This window comes from Leuciscus leuciscus (assembly GCF_965113295.1).
Source record: "Leuciscus leuciscus genome assembly, chromosome: 1".
Taxonomy (NCBI): Eukaryota; Metazoa; Chordata; class Actinopteri; order Cypriniformes; family Leuciscidae; genus Leuciscus; species Leuciscus leuciscus.
This window is the reverse complement of record NC_138725.1, coordinates 48385345-48411307: the sequence shown is the minus strand read 5'-3', so window position 1 is coordinate 48411307 and position 25963 is coordinate 48385345. Positions and strand designations below refer to the sequence as shown.

Genomic DNA, 25963 nt, shown 5'->3' with positions numbered 1-25963 from the left:
TTATTTTGGATAATTTTTAACCCAAAAAAGTTACGGACTGCAGCTTTAAGTAATAACTTATTAGACAGTTTTGGTCACTGCATGCGGACACTGCAGAGGTTAGCGTGCTAGCTCTGTCAGCAAGAGTTTCAATAGCAGACGCATTAGTGTGCAAGCGGTGTAAGCAAGTATTGTATTTTACAGAGCCCAGACTAGTCCTGTCATCAAGTTCCACTTTACAGTTTTAAATAACCATGACTGCAGCTCAGCTCACAGGCTAGAATAGTGTTTGCCTTATCAGGGTGTCAATGGCCATCAACCAACACCTTTGAAATGAAATTAGCACCCGTCCATTCTCTCTATGATTTTACAGAAGTCACTGCACAAGCCTGTAGAGAGGTATTAGTAAATTATGTGGGGAAAAAATGTAAACATTTGCAATTCCATATGGAAGAATGCAAAATGCTATCTGCACACTTGCAGACTCAGAGACACAAGCACACGTTGGACTCTGAAACACAATCCTGGTAACTGCTGCCAATAGTCAGCATAGTGCTGTCAATATCAAACAAACACTTTGGCGTGCAAACAAACGGGCAGACCAAACATGCAAGGCCTGTCATACGTGTGTGTGTGTGTGTGTAGTCTATATGTGGCTGTTGCTGCTATACTGTATGTGTGTAAGAGTAGAGATCAATGTCCTTTGTAGATGTTTAAAAAGAATACCAAAATGCCAAAGACTTACTATGCAGTTTTTTTGTTAAAATAGGGTACAACGGGGCTAAAGGCACACCCTAAGAAAAATGTGCTTTTCACTACTCCCATAGTGTATGATTGCAGAAAAAAAAGAAAAACAATGTTTTTAATTGTACATTGATGGAGCAACAGATTTTGTGTGAAAAAAAGAAAAACAAATCATATAAATGTATAAAAGAGGTGGCAAGGTGGGCCTTTTACTACAACCACAGGATAAAAGGCTCACCAGCATGGGGCAAAAGGCACAAAGTATTGATACAAATACTTTAGCTAAAATAATATGTTTGATTATGTCAAAAATATGTCATTAAAGTATATGTTCATTTTAAAAATACAGAAACAAAATTATTTTAAAAAGTAAAAAAAAAAGTAAAAAAGTAAAAAAGTTAATAATTTAATTATAGCTTTGTTGTATCAAACCTGTATGATTTATTTTTTCTTCTGCTGAACATAAAAGAAGATATTTAAAAGAATATGGGTTACCAAACAGTTGATGGGCCAAGTCAATATGGTCCATAAACTGTTTTGTTACCGACATTCTTCAAAATATCTTCTTTTGTGTTCAGCAGAAGAAGAAAATTCATACAAGTTTCACACAACAACTTGAGGATGAGTAAATGATGACCAGAATAATTATTTTTTTGGGTGAACTACCCCTTTAAGTAAGCTACTGTCTTGTGTCATGATGAAATGTTTTAAGATATACAGTGCCCTCCAAAAGCTTGGAAACATACTAGTTGCGGGTTTTTAGATAGCATCCGCATAAATCCTTATGATTTTGCTTTGATAAGGGACAAAGAAAATAAATCAAATTAAATAACATTAATTAATGCAGTACATTAAAGACGGTATATCGCTATTTATTAAGCATCTTATGTTCTAACTGGTCTGTTGTCTACTAACAGTATACTGAAATCACTTTAATTGCAAGTACTCTACGCTTTAGAGTTCACCTAATAATCTTCAAAGCTGCAAGTACTTGTGAGCCAAGAAATGTTAAGGATTTATGCTGACATTCTCCATATACTCCACTTTGAAACCTAAAGGGCGTTAACATTTTTATAGAGCAGTGTTTCCTGGGTGTTTTTTGTCTGATAAATGTGGTCATATGACACATATAACTAGCACTTTGCACTCTAAAGCAGATTTCAGTTGTTCAGATAGGTTGATATTAATTATAATGCCTAATGAAATATACTGTAATAAACTGTAAAATATACAGATGGCAAAGTTTTTTTAAAATCTGTTCTCACATTGCAATGCACAGTATGTACACATAAAAAACTTGAGATGACGCACTATAATATTTATAACAATTTAAAACCATTTAAACAAAAGGAACAATTTGCATATTGCAACTTTGCAACTTCTGAAATCTTCTTGGACCCACTTCTAAATGGGTAATTCTAACAGCTGTAATAGCTGATTTTAAGTCATGACAACTTGACACTCAATGTACAATCAAAAACATTTACTTAATTACATGAGTGAATTCAACTAAAAAAACAAAACCAAGCAAACTGTTGCCCTTTGTTCTGAAGTTTCTCTGAAGTTCTAAAAACACCTCATTTTTTCAGTGCATGCAAATGAAATATAAGAGAGAATGTGTGTATATGATGTATGTGGTGTGACATGCTGAGTAAATATTTGAAATATAAGGGGTCTGAGCTTTAATCCACAATCCAGCCACCAGTGCCAGAATTCATTCCAGCTGCTTAAGGCTTTGTAAAAGTGTCAATATGATAAATGGACTGTATATTGTGTGTGCAGTGTGATTGTCTGTGTGTACTGGAAGCTTTACTGAACTCTCTAGCACAAACTGATCCAGCAAGCATGTGGACGCCCTGCCAACCCTCTGACCCACATTCTCTTATTCTTGGCCGTTCTGTCCGTATCTTTGCGAAAGACTGCTAGACAGCTACACATGTGAACTTGCGTTTACAGTATGCTGATTATATGTCCGTGTACGTACCCTTGTGTGCGTGTCTGCAGGCTAAGCAGCAAGCTAATGTCTTTCATTAACAGTCATAATAGCTCAGGCTTTTGACCACAATAGCTTGTAAATTCGACACACTGGTCCGATGGTTAACAGTTCGGTCCAACCTCAATACCAAAATAGGTTTCCTTCACCCATATTTTTTAATGCAAGTATTCGGGGTGAAATTGCAGGTTTCTATGATTGTTCACGGCAACTTCCACCCTACCCTTAAGCAAAGTAAGCCATGGTTCTTCTGAGGGCTTACGCATAAGAAATCACAGCACAGCTCTATGAGATCTGGGAACATGTACAGATTTCCACTCAGTTTAACAGACCTTCGGTTATTTACCCTAGATGTTCCAAAAAAAATTTTCCCTTTTATTTTCTTTACCCCTACAGCACACAGATTGAAGTTGAAATTTTTCTTTAAGATTAACATGGTGTAATACTCTGTCACATGTATAAAGATGCATGCAAAACACACACACACACACACACACACACACACACACACACACACACACACACACACACACACACACACACAGGTTCAGGGATTTTGGCAGCTGAGTACGAGTTCTGAGTACTTTCACACAGTCTGGAGGCTATAAATAGAGCAAGGCCTCTGGATGACTGCCCACCCTTTCTTAACTCTTAATAACCATTGGGTCTACCCTACAGTTACGGGCCGTGCACTTCTGCTCACACGCAAACCTGTAAGAAAGCCTCTTTTAAGAGGGTATATGCCACAAACATGAACATAAACACATGCTCATAAATATACTGGATTTTGGGTGCTTTTAGAAACATTAGATGGGTAATTCATTGTTTTGTGAAGCTTGGGTGAAATAAGCCTGCATTTTCACTCTAGTTCACAAAAAAAGTTTATGCTCTATTCAAAACAGGCTCTCTCACACAGACTTATTAAAGTTATGAAATAAAATGTCATTATATCAGAGGCATCCCAGACCCAAGTAAAGGTGACTTGACTTGGCTATTACATATTGTGGCTAATTGGATAATGTTTTTAGCAGGGAATGCACAATATAAAAATATGGTAAAATATTGAAAAAAGTTTTTTATTTTAAAATGGTAAAATATTGATTATTGGCCGGTATTAGAGATTTTAAAAAATGTATTAGATTAGTCGATATTGGATATACATATACTGTATAAAGAAGATTGTGGATTGTGCATGATTTTTACATATAACGCGCAGTTAAAATTAACCTTTAAAAACATTAATAATTTAACTCTGTATGTAAAAATGCTCATTTATATTTAAATAGCTAAAGATACATTTAAAATGTCCATTTAAATGTCCATATTTTTTATATTAATTCACACAACAAAATAGCAAAGAATTTTAATATCACTTATCACCCATAACACGAAAATAATTATTGGCTAGAATTTTTAAATCAGCGCTTACTTTTAGCTACTAAGAGTTTAGTACTATCAGCTGAATTTAACCTATTTTGCATGTTTAAATCCATTCTGTAGAATTCAACAGATTCTTCCCAAAATCAGCACTGAAGTGCAGCTAAGTGCAGAGGGGTCTGTAGTTAAAAAGAGAGTTAATAAAAAAAGAGAGATCCAGACAAATTAAAATAGAGAAGTGTAAATAATTAGGAAGAAGAGAGGAGAGGAGAGGAGAGGAGAGGAGAGGAGAGGAGAGGAGAGGAGAGGAGAGGAGAAGAGAAGAGAAGAGAAGAGAAGAGAAGAGAAGAGAAGAGAAGAGAAGAGAAGAGAAGAGAAGAGAAGAGAAGAGAAGTAAGAGAGTACCAGTTGGTCTTATCTTCCTCCCTCTTTAGTGTGCACATACCGTGCAGTATGAGGGCGTCTGGATGCTGGTTCTCTCTCGCTGCTTGTTTTGCTTAGCTACTGTTTTGTCTTACTCCTCCTGTGCTCCAACCAACCCTATATGAATATATGTGTCTGTGTTTGCGTATGCATTCACAGATCTGCGTGTTTCTTCCTGGGTATTGTTAGTACGACTCAGATGCAAGATATGATATGGTCTGCTTTTGTTTATGTCCTCCTTTCTCCTTTAATTTTCTAGGCCAGTTCACAATGGACAGAAATCAGCTACTATCAGATAACAGAAGTGTCTCAGATCCTGTTCTCCCGCCATGAGATAAATATTTTGCAGAAGGAAATACCAGGACGTTCACTCTGAATGGCGTTAACATGAAGCCAAAGAGTGGCACTCGCTTCATATCTGCAGAGTAAAACAAAAACTTTCTGTAAAGGAGCAGAATGTGTCCATAAGGGAGACGTTTATGAGGGACACATATTAGTGCACGGAAATTAAATGGGCTGTGAGCAGGTTTTTGTGCAAGAGGAGAGGGAGAAAAGAGGTGAGGGAAACAGGGTTAAAGATAGAGTAATGGAGACCATGAAGGGAGGTGAGAGGGGGTTGGGAAGAGGTCATAAGTTTATGGAGAGAATATTTTTTTCTCCTATGTGCCCTCTCCCTGACACCCCTCCTTACAGAGAGATTTGGAGAGGAGAAAAGACACACACACACACACACACACACACACACACACACACACACACACACACACACACACACACACACACACACACACACACACACACACACACACACACACACACACACACAACATTCTTGCACATCTATCTTTATGAGGACATTCATTGACACATTGCAATCTCTAGCTGCTTACCCTAACCTTACCCATCACAACTAAGTGCCTAACCCGAACCCTTACCCTAAACCTACCCTTAACCCAATTATAACCTTATCCCTAAAACCAAGTCTTGACCCTCAAACAGGCCTTTAAAGGGGTCTCAGAAAGTGAGGACCGGCCAAAATGTCCTCACTTTACTCTCTTTGTCTTCACTCCAATGGTCTAAAACTCGAACTGGTCCTCACAAAGATAGTTGTACAAGTACACACACACACACACACACACAAAGAAAAACAAAGAAGAGATAGCCGTTTACAAATAAACTGATTCTCCTAAAGCAGACATGTGCAAACTACACCCCACGGCCCGGATCCAGCCTTCCGCGCAGCTTAATCAAGCCTACAGGTCATTTATAATGAAATAGCTCCATTATCTTACTGTAGGACCTAACAAGCCTTCATGCGCATTTTAACAAGCTCAGTGTTGCCAGATTTCGAAATCCAAACCACCCAATCTAGCAACCATGAACATGTGCTCTCTCTTTCCACCTCAGAGTAAAATAATAGGTTATTGTGACTTGTATCTCAGAATTCTGACTTCCATTTCTCAAAATTTTTACTTTATATCTCTCAATGTGACTTTTTATCTTGCAATTGTGATTCATTTCTCTAAGTTGCAACATTATGAGACTTTGGCTTTATATCTCACAACGTGACTGTATATATTACAATGTGACTTTATATCTCATAATGTGACTTCATATCTGACAATGTTACTGTATCTCACTGTATGTTACTCTATCTCACAATGTGAATTTTTATCTTGCAATGTGACTCATTTCTCTTAATTGTAAACTTTATATCTGAGAGATTGACTTTTTATTTTATAATTTAACTTTTTATCAAGCAATGTAACTGTATATCTCACAATGTGACTTTATATCTCATTATGCAACTATATATCTAACAATTACCGTTTATTACTTTTTACTCTGAGGCACTTGAAACAGGTTTCCAAGCTCTTTATTGCAAAAAGGCATGGCTAAGCACAATATTCTGCACAGAAAAGTTTAATAAAATTCATGTGTTCATTGCTGAGGCAGCTTGCTCTGTTTGGTGCCATTTGAGCAAACCTTCTCAGAGATAACCTTTAAGAAGCCAAACACAGATATTGTATTTAAAGCCCAATGTGGCCCCTGTGCCAAAAAAGAACTAAATAGTAAAGGCATTACTATATCTTCCAAGCACATCTACCATGACACAGTATAGTAAATGTTTGTGTGGTGGTCATTTGCGATGTCTTAGACTTAGATTTACAAGGCCTGAGATGACCTCTGACATCTACAGCTTCTGAGCTATTCAGACACATTTCAGACAAGCCATTAGGACGAATAAACAAAGATAGAAACCAGTCTGGAGAATAAGACTGTGTGCTAACAAAACAAGAGAAAAAGTGTATTCATGAACAAGCAGTTCAGGGTGGAGGAGCTTTATAGGATGAATATTTTGAGTTTGGTGTCTGTCTAATGTCAGGCTGACTCAGGGCTCGACTCCATCCCATTTCTCAAGTAGCATCAACACCTTAAGGCCTTAAACGACCTTGCAGACAGGAAATGTCAATCACACCAAGTTGGGACCTGAATGCAAGGCATGAAGGGAGAGGGAAAAAGTGAAGCACAGGCAAAAGACCATGACTCACATTCCCATAAACTATAACACAACATCATCACGCTTTTATTTTAAATCATGCAGATTAAATAATGCTGTCATTTGGCCACAGAATTCTGCTTATGACCGATGACAATGAAGTATTACATAAAGCCATGCCTGTTATTATTATTAATATTATTAAAGTTTTTTTCTGAACATGTTTCTTTACTCTTCTGTACATTGTAAAGCATCTACAAAATAAATTAAATTTTACATTTTCAGATGCTATTGAACTCTTACAAGCTTATCTGTAACGACTCAAAAGGAGGATGCAATAATGCAAGTAAAAACTCTTTATTGGAAGTTTAACAGATGAGTCAGATATGAACAGACACACACAAAACGGAGGCAGTCGAGTGGCGCAGGGACCTAGATGGGGAACACGGGTGATGATGGTGGTGAGGCTGAAAGATGTCCGTGACGTGCCAGGTGAGAAATCCAGACGGAGAATGAAGAACACGAAGAACAATCCAACAGGAACACACCGATGCCAGACAGAAACAGGAACGGGAAAGAACACAGGAATACTCCACAAAGATCTGAAAAAAAGACAAGATGAAACTTTGAACTTAAGTAGGCGCGTTGATCAGCTGCAGCTGATGCCGCTGATGAGATGCAGCTGTCACCGCAGATCAGCGGTAGTGATCAGGCGGATTAATGTGAGAATGAAACACAGGTTTTAATTTAGATACATGAAAGACGGGATGAATTCTCCTGTACACCGGAGGAAGTTTGAGTCGGACTGCCACCGGACTAAGGATCTTGGTGACAGTGAACGGGCCAATGAATTTGGGAGCTAGCTTGTTAGAGGCGGAGTGGAATGTTCTTGGTTGAAAGCCACACTTTTTGACCAACGACGTATACGGGAGGCTTTAGTCTTGGTGCGCGCCCCCACCTGGAGCAGAGTCTCACGGGCTCTGCTCCATGTGCGGTAACACCTCTGGACGAAGGTGTGGGCGGAGGGGACCGCGACCTCGGATTCCAGACTAGGAAAAACTGGTGGCTGGTAACCTAACGGTGATAAAATCTAGTGCTATGTGGGACCAGGGTCTCGAAGGGACAGGCAGCGGTTGGATTAACCCATCTGGAGTCGATTGGAAGTCTTACCACTGGCACAAACAGAGCAAGCCAAAACAAAACTGTGAATGTCGTGAGCCATTAATGGCCACCAGAATCGTTGCTTGACCAAAAAACTGGTGCGTTTAACTCCTGGATGACAAGCCACGTTGGAACAATGCCCCCACTGAATAATGTCAGACCATAATCCCTCCGGCACAAATAAACTTTTCGGTGGGCAACCGGGCGGAGGCGTTACCCCTTCTAAGGCCGTCTTGACCTTCGATTCAACCTCCCATGTGAGTGTGGAGACAAATAGGGTCTCGGGTAAAATGCACTCGGGAGTAGATGGGCGTTCGGAATGGTCAAAAATACGCGTTAAAGAATCGGGTTTGATGTTTTTGGAACCTGGGCGGTATGAGAGAGAAAAATGCCCACCGAGCCTGCCTGGAGTTGAGTCTTTTGCCGGTTCTGATATATTCCAAGTTCTTATGATTGGTCCAAACGATAAAGGGTACCCCCGATCGCTCTAACCAATGACGCCATTCCTCCAACGCTAACTTGACTGCCAACAACTCTCTGTTACCAATGTCATAGTTACGTTCGGCAGGTGATAAACGATGGGACAAAAATGCGCAAGGATGCATCCTGTCATCTGTGGAAGAACGTTGGGAAAGTACTGCGCCTACCCCCACCTCTGACACGTCGATCTCCACCACGAACTGACGTGTAGGATCAGGGGCTATCAAGATGGGAGCTGAAACAAAGCAGCCTTTCAGTTTGGTGAATACAGCCTCAGCTGTATCAGACCACCTGAACGTAGTTCTGGGGGAGGTCAAGGAAGTCAGAGGAGCGGCTAGTTGGCTGAAATTGCGAATAAAACGTCGATAGAAATTGGCGAACCCCAGAAACCTCTGTAGGGCCTTACGGGAATCTGGACTTGGCCAATCTTCTCAGGATCCATACGTACTCCCTCAGACGAAATTATGTCATCTAAGAAAAGAACAGACTGTGCATGAAAAGCGCATTTCTCTGCCTTGAGAAAAAGCCCATTCTAAAGCAATCTTTAGAGCACTCGCCGGACGTGCTGCACATGTTCCTGGAGAGAAGAAGAAAAAATCAATATGTCATCCAGGTAGACATATATGAACTGACCTACCATATCTCGCAGCACGTCATTGACGAGAGCCTGGAAGACCGCTGAGGAGTTGGACAGCCCAAAAGGCATGACCAAATATTCAAAGTGTCCCCTGGGGGTGTTAAAAACAGTCTTCCATTCATCCCCCTTCCTTATGCGAACCAAATGATAGGCATTACGTAAATCCAATTTTGTGAAGACCGATGCTCCCTGCAACCTCTCGAAGGCAGAAGACATCAACGGCAAAGGATAAGTATTCTATACCGTGATGTTGGTCAACCCTCGGTAATCAATACAAGGTCGCAGAGACCCATCCTTCTTCCCCACAAAAAATAACCCCGCCCTCACTGGAGAAGAGGAAGGACAGATGAACCCCGTTGCTAGAGAATCAGAAATATATTTCTCCATGGCCTCCCTTTCTGGGGCAGAAAGCGAATATAACTTGCCTTTAGGCGGAGACATACCTGGCAGTAAATCTATGGTACAGTCGTAGGGACGATGTGGAGGAAGAGAAGCAGCACAAGACTTACAGAACACTTCCTTCAGGTCGAGGTACTCAGCGGGTACTTTAGATAAATCCACTTCCTCTTCCTGAAACACAGAACCAGAAACAGACGAACAAGCAGACACTAGACAGGACTCATGACATTGATTGCTCCATGCAGAAATGGAATTCTGACGCCAGTCCACTCTAGGGTTGTGTTGGGTTAACCAGGGGTGACCAAGGACAACGGGTGCAAGTGGAGAATACATGAGAAGAAATGATAATGTTTCGGTATGGTTACCTGATGTGGTGAGGGTAATGGGTCCGGTGGTGAGTGAAATGTTAGGGAGTTCTGGGACCTCCGCCTCTCCTTCTCCTCCCGGGAAAGCCGAGCTCTCCCCACCTGCATGGGCTCGTGATCGAAGACAGGGCTGACCGTGTCCACGCCACTGGCACGTAGATTCTCAGCACCCCCAGGTGATCTGTTAGGAAGTACACAACTTTCCATCCTGGTTAGTCGGGCGTCCACCTTCAGTGCCAGGTCGATAGGTGATGAGTAAGCGTGATGGCGCTCGAGGCGCTTTTGTGGCGGCCGTGGAGATCTCATGCAGGAGGAAAGTTTGTCCGTGTTTATGTCTATTGTGCGGTGCCATTATGAAAATTACCTACACCCGAGATGGACTACTAAACATAAGCGCAACATCATCCCTTGGTTGCCACCCTGATTTGCAGGGCCTTCATTCGGATATCCTCAGAAACTCCACGGATTGTAGCCCATACAAACACTCGAGAGCTCGTCCATGGAGGCTACTCCCCCGCAGCAGAGCGAGGGGTAATCGAGCCGGCTGCCATTGCCACTTGGAGAAGAAAGGGTTCCGTGCACCTTTACTTGGACTAGTACTGGCTAACGTGAGGACAAGGACTATTCCCATATTGCTGCGTTCTGCTTTATGGAAACCTGGCTTCACTCCAATATTCCTGACATGGCGGTGAACCTGCCCGGCTATCAGCTCTTTAGAGCGGGCCGCGATGCGAAAGCCACTGGGAAAACAAAAGGCGGAGGTGTCTGCTTTTATGTGAGTAACGAGTGGTGCAGAGATTTAACAGTCATTGCTGAATTATGTTCCCCCGATCTGGAATTGCTGGCCATACACTGCAAACCTTTCTACTCGCCTAGGGAAATATCATCCATTATCCTTGCGTTTGCTACGTTCAGCCACAGGCGCACGCCGACACAGCGCAGCAGCTTTTAGCTGATCATATCACGGAAGTGGAGAATAAGTTCCCTAACTCCACTGTATTTGTCTTGGGTGATTTCAACCACACTGATCTGAGATCTGAACTTCCGAAATACCATCAGTTGGTGCGCTGTGCCACCAGGGGAGAACGGACTCTTGATCATTGCTATTCTTCGATCAAAGAGGCATATCGTGCTTGTGCGCGTTCGCCACTAGGCAATGGCGATCATGCTGTGATTAAACTCATCCCCACATACCGGTCTCTACTCAAAAAACTAAAAACGATCAAGAGGGCTGTACAGAAATGGACACCCGCTGCAATTGAAACACTACAAGCCTGCTTTGATATTACAGACTGGGAAACTATTAAATTGGCATGGAATAACTTTGATGAGTATGTAGACACATGCTCGTCCTACATCTACTTCTGTAAGGAACTTTGCATTCCCAGACAATCTATTGTAATTTATGGGAATAGTAAGCCATGATTCAATAAGGAAGTAAGGCTACAGAGGAGAGAGAAGGAGGCGGCCCACAGGAGCAGAGACAAGGCTGCCTACACCAAGGCCAAATACGCACTCAGCAAAGCCCCTCCTCTGCTCATGGATTACAGACTTCCTCACCAACAGGACTCAGTATGTCAGGCTGGGCCCACATCTCTCACAGCCCCGCACAGTCAACACCGGTGCCCCCCAGGGTTGTGTGCTGTCCCCCCTGCTATTCTCACTGTACACCAATGACTGCACCTCTGGAGACCCTTCTGTCAAAACCATCAAATATGCGGACGACACCACCATAATAGGCCTCATCTCCAACAACGACGAGTCAGCCTACCGCAGAGAGGTCAGTCTCCTGGAGTCCTGGTGTGCAGTCAGTAACACGGAGCTTAACATCAACAAAACAGTGGAGATGATAGCGGACTTCCGCAAAAAGCCCCCGACTCATCCTCCTCTGGTCATTAACAATTCATCCGTGACTGTGGTAGAGCACTTTAAGCTCCTGGGCACAACCATCACCAACACACTCAAATGGGACAATAACATCTCCCAACTAGTGAAGAATGGCCAGCAGCGCCTGTTCTTCCTCCGCCGCCTGAAAGGACTACTGCTCAGTCCCCCCATCATGGTACAATTCTACAGAGCGGTCATTGAGAGTGTGTTAACATCCTCCCTCACGGTCTGGTTTGCCTCTGCGTCAGCCCGCGCAAAGGCCAGGCTACAAAGAGTCGTCCGGGCAGCAGAGCGGATCATCGGCTGCCCCCTGCCCCCCATCATGGACCTGCACAGTTCCAGGTCCATTAACAGAGCTGTGAAGATTGCGGCCGACCCCTCTCATCCTTCCAATAGTCTGTTTAATCTTCTCCCCTCTGGAAAGTGGTGCAGGGCCATTTTGCCCAAAACATCACGCCACCGCCACAGTTTTTTCCCCCAAGCAATAGCCCTCCTAAATAACTCTTAAACCTGGAATTCCTTGCACTCTATTTTAATTTAACACAACACTATCTACATTCATATTAACTTATTGCTCATAATTTTTTCTGTTTGTCCTTGTATTGTGTTTTTGTCCTTGTATTCTTTGTCTTTCTGTTTTACTGTGTGTTGCCTGCATGGAGAAGACCAAATCAAATTCCTAGTATCTGTATACATGGTGAAATAAAGTTGAATTGTTGTTGAATTTAATTGTTGAATAAGGCCGTTGAGACTCGTTGGGAGGTCCAGGACGTAGATCTCCTTTTGGACACGGTCAGCCAGCCCATGCAGGAACGTCCCACTGCGCCTCCTCGTTCCAGTGGCACTCTGCCGCCAAGGTACACAGAGCGGTCACCTGGACGAAGGTCGGCGAGTATCCTGGCTGCCTCTCTCCCTGCCACCGCTCGATCAAATACTCGCCTCATCTCCTCGGAGAGTGCCTGGAACGAGGTACAGCATGGATCCTGGTTCTCCCACACCGCCGTTCCCCATAACGCCGCTCTTCCAGTCAGTAGTGTCAGAACAAACGCCACTTTCGATCGTTCGTTGTTGAAGGTCCTCGGTTGTAACGAGAAATGCATGGAACATCGGGTTAAGGCGGCTCTGCAGTAGCTAGGCTCTCCTGAATAGGACTCAGGAACAGGCAGGCGGGGTTCTGACTGAAAGAGGGGTTCAGGTGGTGTGGGTGGAACTGGCGGTGTGGGTGGCGCAGTGGGAGCTCTCAGATGTTGAAGTTGCTGGGTGAACTCGGACAGCTGCGCCACTAGAGCCTGCACCACCCGACCCGTGTTTGTGAGACTCTCTTCCTGAGCATCCATTCTTGTAATGCTTCTGGCGATGAATTCATCCATAGTGATTGTTGATCCACTTGCTGCATCCATCAGAGGTCAGATCGTTCTGTAACGACTCAAAAGGAGGATGCAATAATGCAAGTAAAAACTCTTTATTGGAAGTTTAACAGATGAGTCAGATATGAACAGACACACACAAAACACGGAGGCAGTCGATTGGCGCATGGACCTAGATGGGCAACACGGGAGATGATGCTGGTGAGGCTGAAAGATGTCCGTGACGTGCCAGGTGAGAAATCCAGATGGAGAACAAAGAACACGAAGAACAATCCAACAGGAACACACCGACGCCAGATAGAAACAGGAACGGGAAAGAACACAGGAATACTCCACAACGATCTGACAAAGACAAGATGAAACTGTGAACTTAAGTAGGCGCGTTGATCAGCTGCAGCTGACGGTAGTGATCAGTGACCACGCCCACACCCACACACACAACAACAATCACATGAGACGAGAAAGAGACAGTGAATTCATGAACCGTGACATTATCAGTAATTCGAAATATACAAATGGTTTTCTTTATTTGATGATTAAAAACTAGGTGACTTTTTATTATAGATATAAATCTTAACAAACTTTGATTTACCTTGATTTGATTTGAGTCTAAGTGGTCATGCAAAAAAGTCTGTTTGCTTATACAAATGATGGTGAAATTGAGGAATTAACATTTTATTGTTACTACTTCAGGGAAATTACCAAGGTGTGACAATTTTTAAGTGTTAAATAGTATGCAGTAATGTCAGTATTACTATGTTACTACAGAGTGAGACCAACTCAATATAGCAAAAAAAACCAAAAAAAACAACACAGATGAGAGGATGTGGAGGCACAACGGACTGTGGCATCAAGACAAAAACCCGAAAGAAGGGCCCCAAAATTAAGATTTAGGGTTTGTTTTGTGAAAATGAGACAGAAAACTGAAAACATCAGTGTGGTCAAATTCCGCTCACACCCTTGTCTTCAGAGACAAAAGATGGGTGTGATAATGACAGTCTGTTTTTTCTTTAAAAAAAAAACTCACTCTCTCACAAGCCATATATAGACACAAAACTCCCTTTTTCAGCTTAGCGTGGGCAGAGAGAGTGAAAAAGAGGGAGAAAGAGAGAGAGAGCGCTCTAAAAATAAACCATCTGTTCCAGGAGCAGGTCAGGTGGGAGGCAGGTCTGACGCGGCATGACAAGGAAGATGAGAAGAGAGAAAAGCAGAATTATAAGCCGTGAGGAAAATGATACGGTGATCTGTTAGAGAGTGAAAGGACGAGGGAGAGACTGAAAGAGAGAGATGCCAAGAAGGGGTTTTTCTCTGGACAGCTCGCTATACCCCTGCGCGAGTGTGTGCGTGTGTGTTTGGTAAAGCCACAGGCAGACTTAAAGACAAACACCAGGGCCAGCTTGTGGAATGATGAATGTGTGGAGAGAGTCAGCAGAGAGCAGAGCAGAGCAAACGAGAGGAAATGAAGGCATAGAGAGAGAGAGTGAGAGCGAAGGGAGCACAGAGGGGCCCTGAAAAATATAATGTGTCATCGGCGTGCTTGTGCTTGAGCAAAAGTTAGTTTGGTGTGCTTTTTGAAAGTGTGATTTATGGGTGTATATGAGTGTGTGAGTGACTGAGTGAGTGAGTGAGTGAGCCGGGTTCTGCATGAGACTTCAGGGAAAGAAAGATTAGAGTGGAAAGACGGACAATGTGTATAATGGAAAAATTAAGCTTTAAGACACAATTGGTAAAAATTATGAGCACATTGAGGAAATCATCAAATTATCAAAAAGTTTGCCAACTGGATTTTATGGATAAATTAAGCAATTTTTCAATGTTAATACAGTTAGACAACTATGCAAGCCACTCATACTCTACCATTTTAAAGTTTAGGAGCTGGGATTTTTAAGGGATATAAATTAATTTCATACAGCAAAGATCTATTTCAAATAAATGCTGTTCTTTTGTACTTTTTAATTCATCAAAGAATAATGAAAAATATGAATTAGCACAACTATTTTCAACACTGATAATGTTGAAGGATCTAAAGGATCATGTGACACTGAAGACTGAAATGATGCTGAAAATTCAACTTTGCATCACAGGAATAAACTACATTTTAAAATACATTAAAATAGAAAACAGACATTTTCCATTGTAATAATATTTCATAGCATTAATGTTTTTACTGTATTTTTGAAGAAATAAATGCAGCCTTGGTGAGGAGAAGAGACCCCAAACATTTGAAAAGTAGTTAGGTTGATTTCCCCAAAAGTTTTTTGAGCATTTCCAATTAGGGTTGCACCGATATGAACATTTTGGCCAATACCGATAACCGATAATTCTTTATATTTGAAAGCCGATAACCGATATATTGGCCGATAAATATAAATCCAAATTTTTATATAATTTTTGAGAGTCTGATTACAAAAAGAAAAGTCTCACCATTAAAAGCCATGTCCCAGGCACACAATTATAATGTTCTCATTACAATTTTATGTTGCCAATGACAGCCTATATGACTGCACTTGTTGTAATTAACCGTATACTTTCCTTTTTTGAAGGGATTCCAATCATATTCAAGCAATTCAAAAGCATCATGGCGAACAGTGCACATCTGAAGCATCTCAGCTGAAGGAAATAATCAATTTTTTATCGGCTTTAATATATCAGCCAAATTTTCTTAATCGGGCCGATAACGATAAGATTAAAAATGGACATATATCAGCCGATACTGATATGGTGGCTGATCTATATTGTGCATCCTTAATTCCCAATCAACACACAGCAACAATGGTACAACCATTATGAATTTGGGGCGGGACTATCTATTTGTCTGACCAATGGCTGATAGGGTTTGCTGGTTTTAGAGGGGTTTTGCCCACTTTTAAGTAGTTAGGCTTGGAGACTGCCCACTGGGAGACCACCTTAAATCAGCTAAGACCAGCAAATCAGTGTAGTTTAGCAGGATAAGGAACCTTTTTTATGAACCAATACACAACTATATACAATAAAACAAAATTGTAATTAGTGATGTTTGTTTGCTGGCCACATGGAGTCATTTACTTTGCAAGCCATAAAAATGTAATGACTGACAGGAAAAATTTAGAAAACAGACAATAAAGGGGAAGGGGGATCATCAGACCTTTTGGAAGTCTCACAAAAAAAAAAAAGTCTTTCTGGTGCTCTTACCCTCTCCCTTCTTTCTCTGTCTGTCTCCCTCTCTTCAGAGCCTCTCGTGACAGGAGTTTCCTGGAATAAAGGAGTCCATCTGCTTTTCATTCAGGCACATAATGCGTTTCAGGAGACTACATTACACACACACACACACACACACACACACACAAAACACAGAGTGCTCATTCACCCCTTTACCCAGAACTTCACACTTACTTGTTAATGCAGCAGCCTCCACGTCCCAGCACTATCCAAATAACAGAAGCCGAATTTCACTTTGCCATTCAAAGTAGATAACCCTTCTGTGATTACATCATAGTTTGGACAAGGACAGATTGGGGTAAAACCATGAAAATAACCCTTTAATAATTACTAGGTAAACCGAGCACAGAGTGAAGTTAGTAAAAAGGTAAAAAAATGTCCTTGTGTATTGTCTACATTTGAGGGTAGATTTGACATGTGTTTGCTTTACAATGAGAGTTCAATATTTCTGATCCCATCACTGAAATGCTTCCATTTCCTGAAATGCCTGCCAGCGAGCCAGACAGGGGGCGGGGCGTTTTCTGGGCGTGTGGATGGTGAGCCAATCATCTTGCGATTGCGAACGCATGGGGTGACTCGCTCCGCCCCCTTCACTCACGCTGCTGAAAGAGTCTGCATGCTCATGTCCCGCAGAATCAGAGACGCGATAGAAGCCGATAAGACACGATGTTTTATCTACTCTCTTTTTGAAAGTACCCGTGGGATCAAAGTCTTTTATCAGTCTTTTTCTGAAGTTGGACACGTATTTGGATACATCCCGTTTGATAAAACGCAGCATTTCTGAGTTGTCCCAGCCGAAATAGAGGAGTTTATTCTCTTGTATCAGCCCGTTTCATGTGACTAGACGTCCTCCATCTGTCCCATCTGCACGACAGCACAGGGACGGTGGACATCACTGGACATTTACGGATAGAGACTGGACGACACGCCGTGATTTGAATGCCTTTGCAGGGACTTTGGTGGCTTGTGTGCTGCAGACAAGGCTTCAGTTTGCTGGCTCGGGATCATGGAGAGAAAGAGGAGGAAGAGTCTTTCGAGTTACGCAATCAGGAGGAACACACACACACGGGACGGGTATGTAGACAAAACTAAAGCTGTGTCACAAAACCTAGTAAGCTGACTACCTAGACATCAATTTTAGCCATCACAGTATGACATCCATCATGGTTCATTCCTTTAGTTTAAGGTAACTAATATCTGTATTGATGTTACTCTTACTTTTTTTGCAAAAAGTGGATTTATCCTTTTCAAATTGTCTAGTAGCTAATCTAATACTATTCCACTGGTCATTACCACAAAAGTAACAAGTAACTTTGATTTTTTTCAAAATAAATTAAGTTATTGCTGTTTTTTGCCATTGAATTCTATGTGGATGTTTAGTTCAGATCTCAATTCACAACTTTCAACTAGTAGTCTATATTGCTAGTTGCTGTTGGTATCCTTTCCAGTTTACTAATAACTTTTTATTTGGTACTAGTAGGCCTACTTTGTTAGGTATAGAAACTCTGACAATAGTTACTAGTATTTAGTCCTTCTTTACTAGTAGGCTACTTATTTACTACTTGACACTTGTAGCCTACCTATTTTTGAGAACGTAGTAGTATCTAAATGTCATTAGTTATATTTCTTGTCTCGCTAGTCACAATTGCTTTTTTTTACGTTACATAGGCTATGTAATGATTAAGTATTAGTGTCTTTTAAATAAGTACTAGTAAAACTAATGACTAGTAGTAAAATAATTGAGTGCTTATGTAAGTGCCAACGGTTAATGGAATGGCTACTAGTCACTATTGGAAAGGATGTTAGAAAAAAAAAGTACTATTAACATTAAAATTATTATTATCATGATTTATTGCCATAATCAGGCATTCTCAAACATTCTATAGGCCTACATGCGTATGATGCTGGAAAGATCATGGATTTTTTTTTAATGGATTCATTTATGTGAGAATTATTTATTATATAGGCCTAGACAAAATGTTGAAATATTTTTGAAGCGGCACTGACAGGACAAATGTATTGATTTCTCAGTTTTAAGTGTTGGAAATGGAGTGTGATGAAAACACCTAGGCTATTCTTGCAAAACTAGTTTTACTGGTTATATTTTGAGAATTAAAGTAACGCGCTCAAGCTTTACTTGCTAGTTACCAATGCTTCCCATATATCATTTGTGTGACTTTCATACATATGTTTACTATGTATGTGGTTTTGAGGGCTTTTTAATCCTAGCAACCTGATTACAGTGAGAAAATGAATGACACAAAATATGTAGTTGATACTTTGTCTAAGACAACTGTACTTCCGATGTATTATTTTCACTGTTCTCACACACAAGAGCTTATTGTTGAGGTGTTTCATGATTAGCCCATGTGCGTTAAAAAGGTACAAATCATTGTGAAGAACAGAGATGAAGGCTTCCTGTGAAATGTAATGAACAGTGAAGGGCATTCAGCTGAGCCAGCACTCCGGTTCCCCATCTATTTTACGCCTCTGTGCAACTGAACACATCCGCATGATCAAATATTTAATAATGACTCCTCTGTCAGTAAAATCTCTGGTATTGATCCCCGCTTGTACACGAAATGAGTTTTCAACAGCCAGGGAGCCTTTTTTTACACTCACACAAAGGCTGTTTTGAGCTGTTCTGAATTAAAGCAGAAATTTTTCCAGTAAACACTTTGTACTTCTTGGGATGGATAATTGCCTACAACCGAAAGTATTCCACACTGCATTATGACCCAACACCCACATGTAATGCAGACTTACCTCAAGTGTACTGTCTATAGTTAATATCAGTCCTCTGCTAGGCTAGTATAAAGAGATCTCTTGACATGTCTGGACATACACACACTTTATGAGACTAAAATGTCTAATCAGGCCCATATTGTGAAACCATGTTACACACAATACACTGGGCCAATCAATTAGAAACAGCCTAAGGGACCTTTTGCACCAATCTCTTATGGACTGACCTCTTATCTCTCCCTACTCCCTTTATCCCCACTCCATCCATCCTCTATGGACTAATCACCCTAAAATCAATAATCTCCATATTTCCTTGGTGAAGTCTTATGCCATTAACCCATTTATGGCTCTGTGAAAGATTTCTGCGTGTGTGTGCATGTGTCAGGGTAATGGGGGTAGAATAGGAGGTTAATAGGTCAGTGCATCCTCCCTTTTCCCCAGGGTCATCATGCACCTATTTTTATAAATTTTTTCTAAGGAGGCACCAATGGCAGTCCTTGGGGTCTATAGAAAAGACATGGCCAAAGGGAAAAAAAGAGAAAAGGCATGGCCAAAGGAAACAAAAAACTTTAGAAAGTGTGATGGGAAATAAGATAAAGACCAAATTTAGACATCTGATTGGGTGATTTCTGGATTTTTTTACTCAACTCATTGTGAATTTGATTGCATGATTAAATTTGATGAATTTGATCCATTGAACACAACCAGACTCCGGTTTGTGATGTAAAACATTAGATAATGTTACATAGTCAACTGAGTGGCTGCCACATCTTTGGGTATCAAATATACAGTAATGAATCAGCTTTAAAGACTTGATAATCAGCTCTAACTGTTTGAATGGCTATTGTAATACGAGTGACCTTTTGCTGAGTCATTGTTTAAGGGCGCACAAAGAGCCTGAACTTTTATTATGATTAATCAGCCTTTTCTAGCTGTTGCACCACCACAATTCAATTGCTATTTTCATTGTTGCCACAGTGCCATTATTGATTATTGCTAAAAGATATTGATATCTAGAGTGCATCTGCAAGGCCTGGCTTCCTCTTCATGCCAGGCTGGATCAATAGACTGAGCAACAACCTTCAGTTGTCCTTCCTAGGAGAAACTGGTATGGATGCTGCTCAGGTCTTGGTGGATGACATCTATTTCTCTGATGTTTATAATTAGCACTCTGCCCTTTGGGGGTTTGGACTAACAAAACTGATTCTTTAAGGACTTTGTAACATGTTGGAAAATCAAGCTAAACTAACTGTGTTTTGCCACATGGTAGCTGGTTTATAACTGGACTAATCTGATTACTAAACTTGTTCAAGCTAGACATTCACTGCTTGACCAGCCAACATGTGCCACCAAAAAAACAGGTTGACCATCTTAAAATGGTGCAAGTCCAAAATGGCCTACCAGCCCATGATCAGTTTGGACCAGCTAATGACTGGCAAATTTCTGTGTGAGAAATCCAGTCATTTCAATAAGAATCCACACAAACGGGAATTTTCCGATACAGATTTTGCATAGAGTTCAAGTTGGTCATGCGAATTCACCACGTTGACCAACAGAAAGCTGCTTGGTTTGAAAGTGACCTCTGTGTAAGCTGTGTTTCATACATCGCTATACTACTGACAATACACAATGGACCTTTTTGCCCACTAAACTTTATTGCCAAAGAGGAAATGCATGCTTGGAAGACATGGATGGTACGGAGAAGACTGGTTTGGTCTAGGAAAGCCCGCTCCGGAAACATCCATTGACGTGTTTACACAAAGACCTCCTCCATTGCACCCAACCCTCTGTAGGCCACACACTCAAGCAGGTGGTCAGACCCCACAGACGTGTGTGTTTGGATACTTCCTCTCTGCAGTGACTGTTAACGGTCCTTTTTTTGTGCCACAGGAGACCGCAGCTGAATGTATCATCTCGACAGATCCACCTTTAACTCAAATGTACTTCTGTACTATATTTATCCTGAAACAAACCCTACATTTCATCCTACAGTATGTAAAGTTAATACTTTGGCTCATAACTTATAATGCTAAATTAAAGGGTAGTAGTTTAACCAAAAATGACAACAAAATCGCCAAATTACTTTTTCTTCTGTGGAACATAAAAGAACAAATTTAAACTTTCAACTGTTTTTTGTCCATACAATAAAAGTCACTGGTGTGCAAGAAACAGTTGAAACATTCTTCAAAATATATTTCTTCCACAGAAGAATGCAGTTTTGGGATGACATTAAGGTGACAGTCTTTCTCTTTAAGGCCATTATAGTCTGTTGGAGGTGTAGTGCTGGTTCAGGGATCTGCTCCTCCATGTGTGAGACTCTGACGTCAGCAGCCGTCCCCTAATCAAGCTGGCCAAACAGACAGCGGGCTAACTGAAAGAGCGCCTCTGTTTGTCCTGCGTGCTCTGCGCTCCCCCCTCTTTCCTATTTTAGAGTGACGAACTACCCTCGCTTCACTCTTCTGTGTTTCTCTTTGGAGACGCAAAACTTTCTTTCTTTTTGTTTTTGACATTCACGCTGTGCCTTGAAGATGTTATGACACGAGGACACCCGCCCACTGCAGCTGTTGAGTTGAGGAGCAGGGCATCCTGGGAAAGAAACACAAACTGGCAGGAGTTTCTGGCACAGACCTGGTGCTGTTAATGTATAACTGTAGAACCACAGAGCTTTGAGATGTTATTTCCCCCACACCCTCTACAACGAGCCAAAATCTTGCGCTATGCAGGTTAAAATTGAGGTTTAATGTTTGGTTGTTGTTTTTGTTGGAGAGATATGGGCAAAATAAACTGATTTTCCATAATGCTAAATTTGTTTTCCCCTTATGTTTTCACTTTTTAGTCTTTAAGTTTGCCAGCAACACATAGTAACTTAGACAAACTGTATAATCATAAAAACGGGTTCGACTGATACCTTGAAATTCAATATAAAAAGTTGAAGTGAAAGTGTTTCACATAACAAAAGGTAGGAAAAAAAGGTAAATTAATATTTTGTTTTGTTTGGGTAGTCCTGCCTGTCCCTAAAAGTCCATATAGGGTAGAACCAAAGAAAAAAACAAAAACGCACAGGCGAACATCTGCTCCAGAAGCCCATGGTTGGCAGAGCAGTGGCATTTCCGCCCTCTTACTCAACCCTGTCTCTTGGGACACAGGAACGGAAGTGAGCCACGGAACAAACCCATCACGGCATCTCCTGCCTGGATGATTCATCCCGCTCCTCATCCCAGAATGCTCTTGCCAGAGGTCCCGCTCACACGCCATACCTTTCTCAGCCTTCCTATCTGACTTAAACCCTGATCAAGCCCCACTTGGATATAGAGTGCTGCAGGGATGACATATTTTTGTTGGCCAAAACCCAGTAACCAGTTTGTATTTTTAGCACTTCCAGTTCCATCGTCCTGAAGTCAATGGTTTTTTGAATGGGTTATTGGTTAAATGCCTGAAATAGAGTCTGTGGTTTTTAACACAATATATTTTCACGTTTTATTCTATGGCATAAAATACATCTGTAACACACCCTAGTGATAAAAAAAAAAAAGCTTTTTCTTGTCTTGAAAAAGGCGGTTGCTAACAAGTGGCTAAATGGGACTACAGAGGTTATCAGGGACATTAAATGTCATCACCGAACAGGAAACCTAATCTACTCACTAGTCCACTTTTTACAGTCTCGTGTTTATAATTGCTCTCTTTCAAACTTGCAGGGAAAATGTTTTTTAAATAAAGACTGAAAGAGCTTAGTGATTGTGACGCTGAAGTAATTTGACCATGTTCTTTTTGTAGTCTATGTATATATCTGGTGATTATAATTAGGCTTCAAGTTCAAAATTCATCAATGTTGTGTTCATTTGTGAAGATTGAACCAAATGGTCACAGAGATCCAAAATCCAAATAATAATCCAAAAGCCAATGGAGAAATTCTAGAATCACTCTATTGTGTGAAAAAGAACTAACTTTAAGCATTGTAAACTCTTAACATATGTCTTGGGAAGTGGCTTGCTGTGAATGGTATGCTACCAAAGAAGTATTTAGATGTGTCATTTTCTGAAATGCATCTGAATTTGAATTCTGGTCTGTGCTTTTGTGCCTAAAGCACTACGGGTTAAAAGAAGAAGCATTCAGCACTCAGAGGAAGAGAAAGTGTGTGAGAGAGAAAGAGAGGTTTAATGACAGCTCTCTATCTTGCATGCTGAGCCTGTCCAACATTTATGGTGCCTCTCCACCCTGATTAAACATTAAGCAAGTCTCATTATACACACCCCTTTTTGGTCCGTAACACACTTTTACCTTCTTTCTCACCTCTGTCCTCCTGCTCTTTTATTTCCACTCTTCCTCTGGCAGAGACCTCAGCCGTCCATCTTATTTGGCCATGATTGTGAATGCATTTGTGTACTAAACTTAGCAGCTCTAGTTGTAAATTATGGCATCCTAATTGTGAAGCATCTTGCCGCTGACCTGGATGGCGTTTCATAGATTTAGCTCCAAACCTGTCAGAATGTGATAATATTTCAAATATTTTTCTTGCAGCAGTGATTGTTACATTCAGATAGTTTTCAGTGATAGATTTGGCTGCATTTGATGATCTTTTAAAAATTTTTTTTTTTTTTTTGCATATACTTTTTTCAGTTTACCCTACATATATTCTTGCTGCTGAAAATTCAGCTTTGCCATTACAGGAATAAATTACATTTTTAAATATATTCAAATAGAAAACAGTTATTTTAAATTGCAATAATATTGAAAGTATTTGTGTAAGAAAAGATTGTTGATGTTTTGCCTGTTTAGCTTCATGACCCTCAGGAGCCCCCAGTTCGGCACTGAACGTTCCTCCGAGGCTGTGCCAAAGCCCAGAAACATGATACCACAGTGCGGCACAGACTTAGACACACGCTCTCTCTCTCTCTCTCTCTCACACACACACACACACACACACACACACACACACACACACACACACACACACACACACACACACACACACAGACAGAGGTGCGTGTCTGTGAAATAGGTCAAGGTGAGGGGGGGGAGCTAGAGTTACAGCTGATGTGAAGTGTCAGACTGAGTCAGTTTACAGCTAGGATCGATTTTGATAAACCTTACTGGACCAAAGGGCAGAATCAGAGCCAAAGCATACCAGTCGTTAACGGGAACCCGCAGCCTAGCCGAGCGTGGCACCGCAGCCCGGGGCTGCCGGTGGGTGGTTGACAGGGGTCAGATGGTCATCTCAGTGGGTAGAAATACATGGTTGTATAAATGAGTCTCCTTGTAATTTTCCTGGAAATCAACTTTAACTAGAATCCGCTCATAAACAGTATTTATTGCAAATTGCGGGCTGCTCGCTGCCTGTATGTCGAAACACTGCAGTTATTGACTACAGCACCATTCACAAGAAAATTGCTGGCAAAATGGTAGGAGCAAACTAATCCTTCAGGACACTTTTGTACATGTTTATTTGTAGCCATCACCTCCCAGAAGGTATCGGAGGCTTCGCTCTGTGTGTGTTTTAGGTTAATAGTGTTGACAGAGGCAACATAGTTCAAAGTAGGAAATGTTTCCCTCTATGTATTTTTCTATTCGTCCCTTCCTCTCGTATGCCATTAAAGGGATAGTTCACTCAAAAATGTAAATTCTGTCATTATTTATTCATCCTCACGTCGCTCCCAAACCTGTATGCCATTTTTTCGTCTGTGGAACACAAAATATATTTTGAAAAAATATTTTTCTCAATGCAATGAATGTCAGTGGAAATTCAGTCTTTCTTTAAAATATCTTCTCTGTGTTCCACAGAAGAAAGAAGTCAACAGTTTTGGAACAACATGAGGGTTTTCATTTTAGTGTGAACTCTCCCTTTATTCAGGTTTACAAGCATGTCAAGTAGCACAGAGAGGAAACTAAAGCTGACATCAGATCCGTTTGCAGGGAAGGACAGTGTGTATTTACTGTCCGCTGGGTGTGAAGAGTCTGAGGGCTGGCTGCGGGACAGAGTTGGTCCAGAGGGGCTGGGTGGAGCAGAACTGGGTTGGTATTTCGTGTAGACGGATTGAGCACAAAAGCACTCTGTGTCTTTGTCAGTTCTGAGAACGGCCCTCGTTTTGAATGTTATGATCTGCCTGCAACAGTTGAGTGCCTGGGACTGCTGTGTGTGTGTGTGTGTGTGTGTGTGTGTGTGTGTGTGTGTGTTTGAATCCACTGCCAATTACTACAGAAGAGGTGCCGTTTCTAATGCACTTGTTCAAAGAGGTATGTATGTGTGTGTGCACGCTCATGACCTAGTGACTAAATTACTAAAGAATGTTAGACAAATTGGAAAAGCTCAAACGCAAAAAGGTTTGTAAAGAAACTAACAATGTTACATTTTACCGGAATGAATGAATGAATGAATGAATGAACATCTGCACATCATTCATTCATTTTACCGGAAGATTCAGTTATAAACTTTTGTTGAAGAGGTCAAAAGTAAATAAAAAAATGAAACGTGCTTAGATGAATTGTTCACAATAAGATCAATAACATACATTTAGAAAAAAGTTAAAGTGAATTTTAATTTCATCCATTCATCCATTCTGCAAACCGCTTATCCTTGCGGGTTTTCATTTCATGACGACTTTGCCTTTTATTTAAAAGTTTTATGTCAGGGTTCAGGAATTGGTTAGAGAAAGTAACTAGATTTTAACTCTACATTTTAAAGAGTTCTAGGCAATTTTGGCACATTGCAAT

At 41.1% G+C, this 25963-nt stretch overlaps 1 protein-coding gene across 2 annotated transcripts in view; it reads left to right on the top strand.

Annotated features, from left to right (window-relative positions):
* The first annotated feature begins 17151 nt into the window (after window positions 1–17151).
* Window positions 17152–25963, top strand: part of plekhh3 (pleckstrin homology, MyTH4 and FERM domain containing H3) — a 36679-nt gene continuing 27867 nt past the window's right edge. The window contains exon 1 of one of the 2 annotated variants that reach the window (XM_082175384.1): window positions 17152–17584. In XM_082175384.1, coding sequence (XP_082031510.1) covers window positions 17517–17584 — 68 coding nt within the window. In that variant the 5' untranslated portion in view covers window positions 17152–17516. The remainder of the gene's footprint in view (window positions 17585–25963) is intronic. The other variant, XM_082175383.1, reaches the window with a different exon arrangement.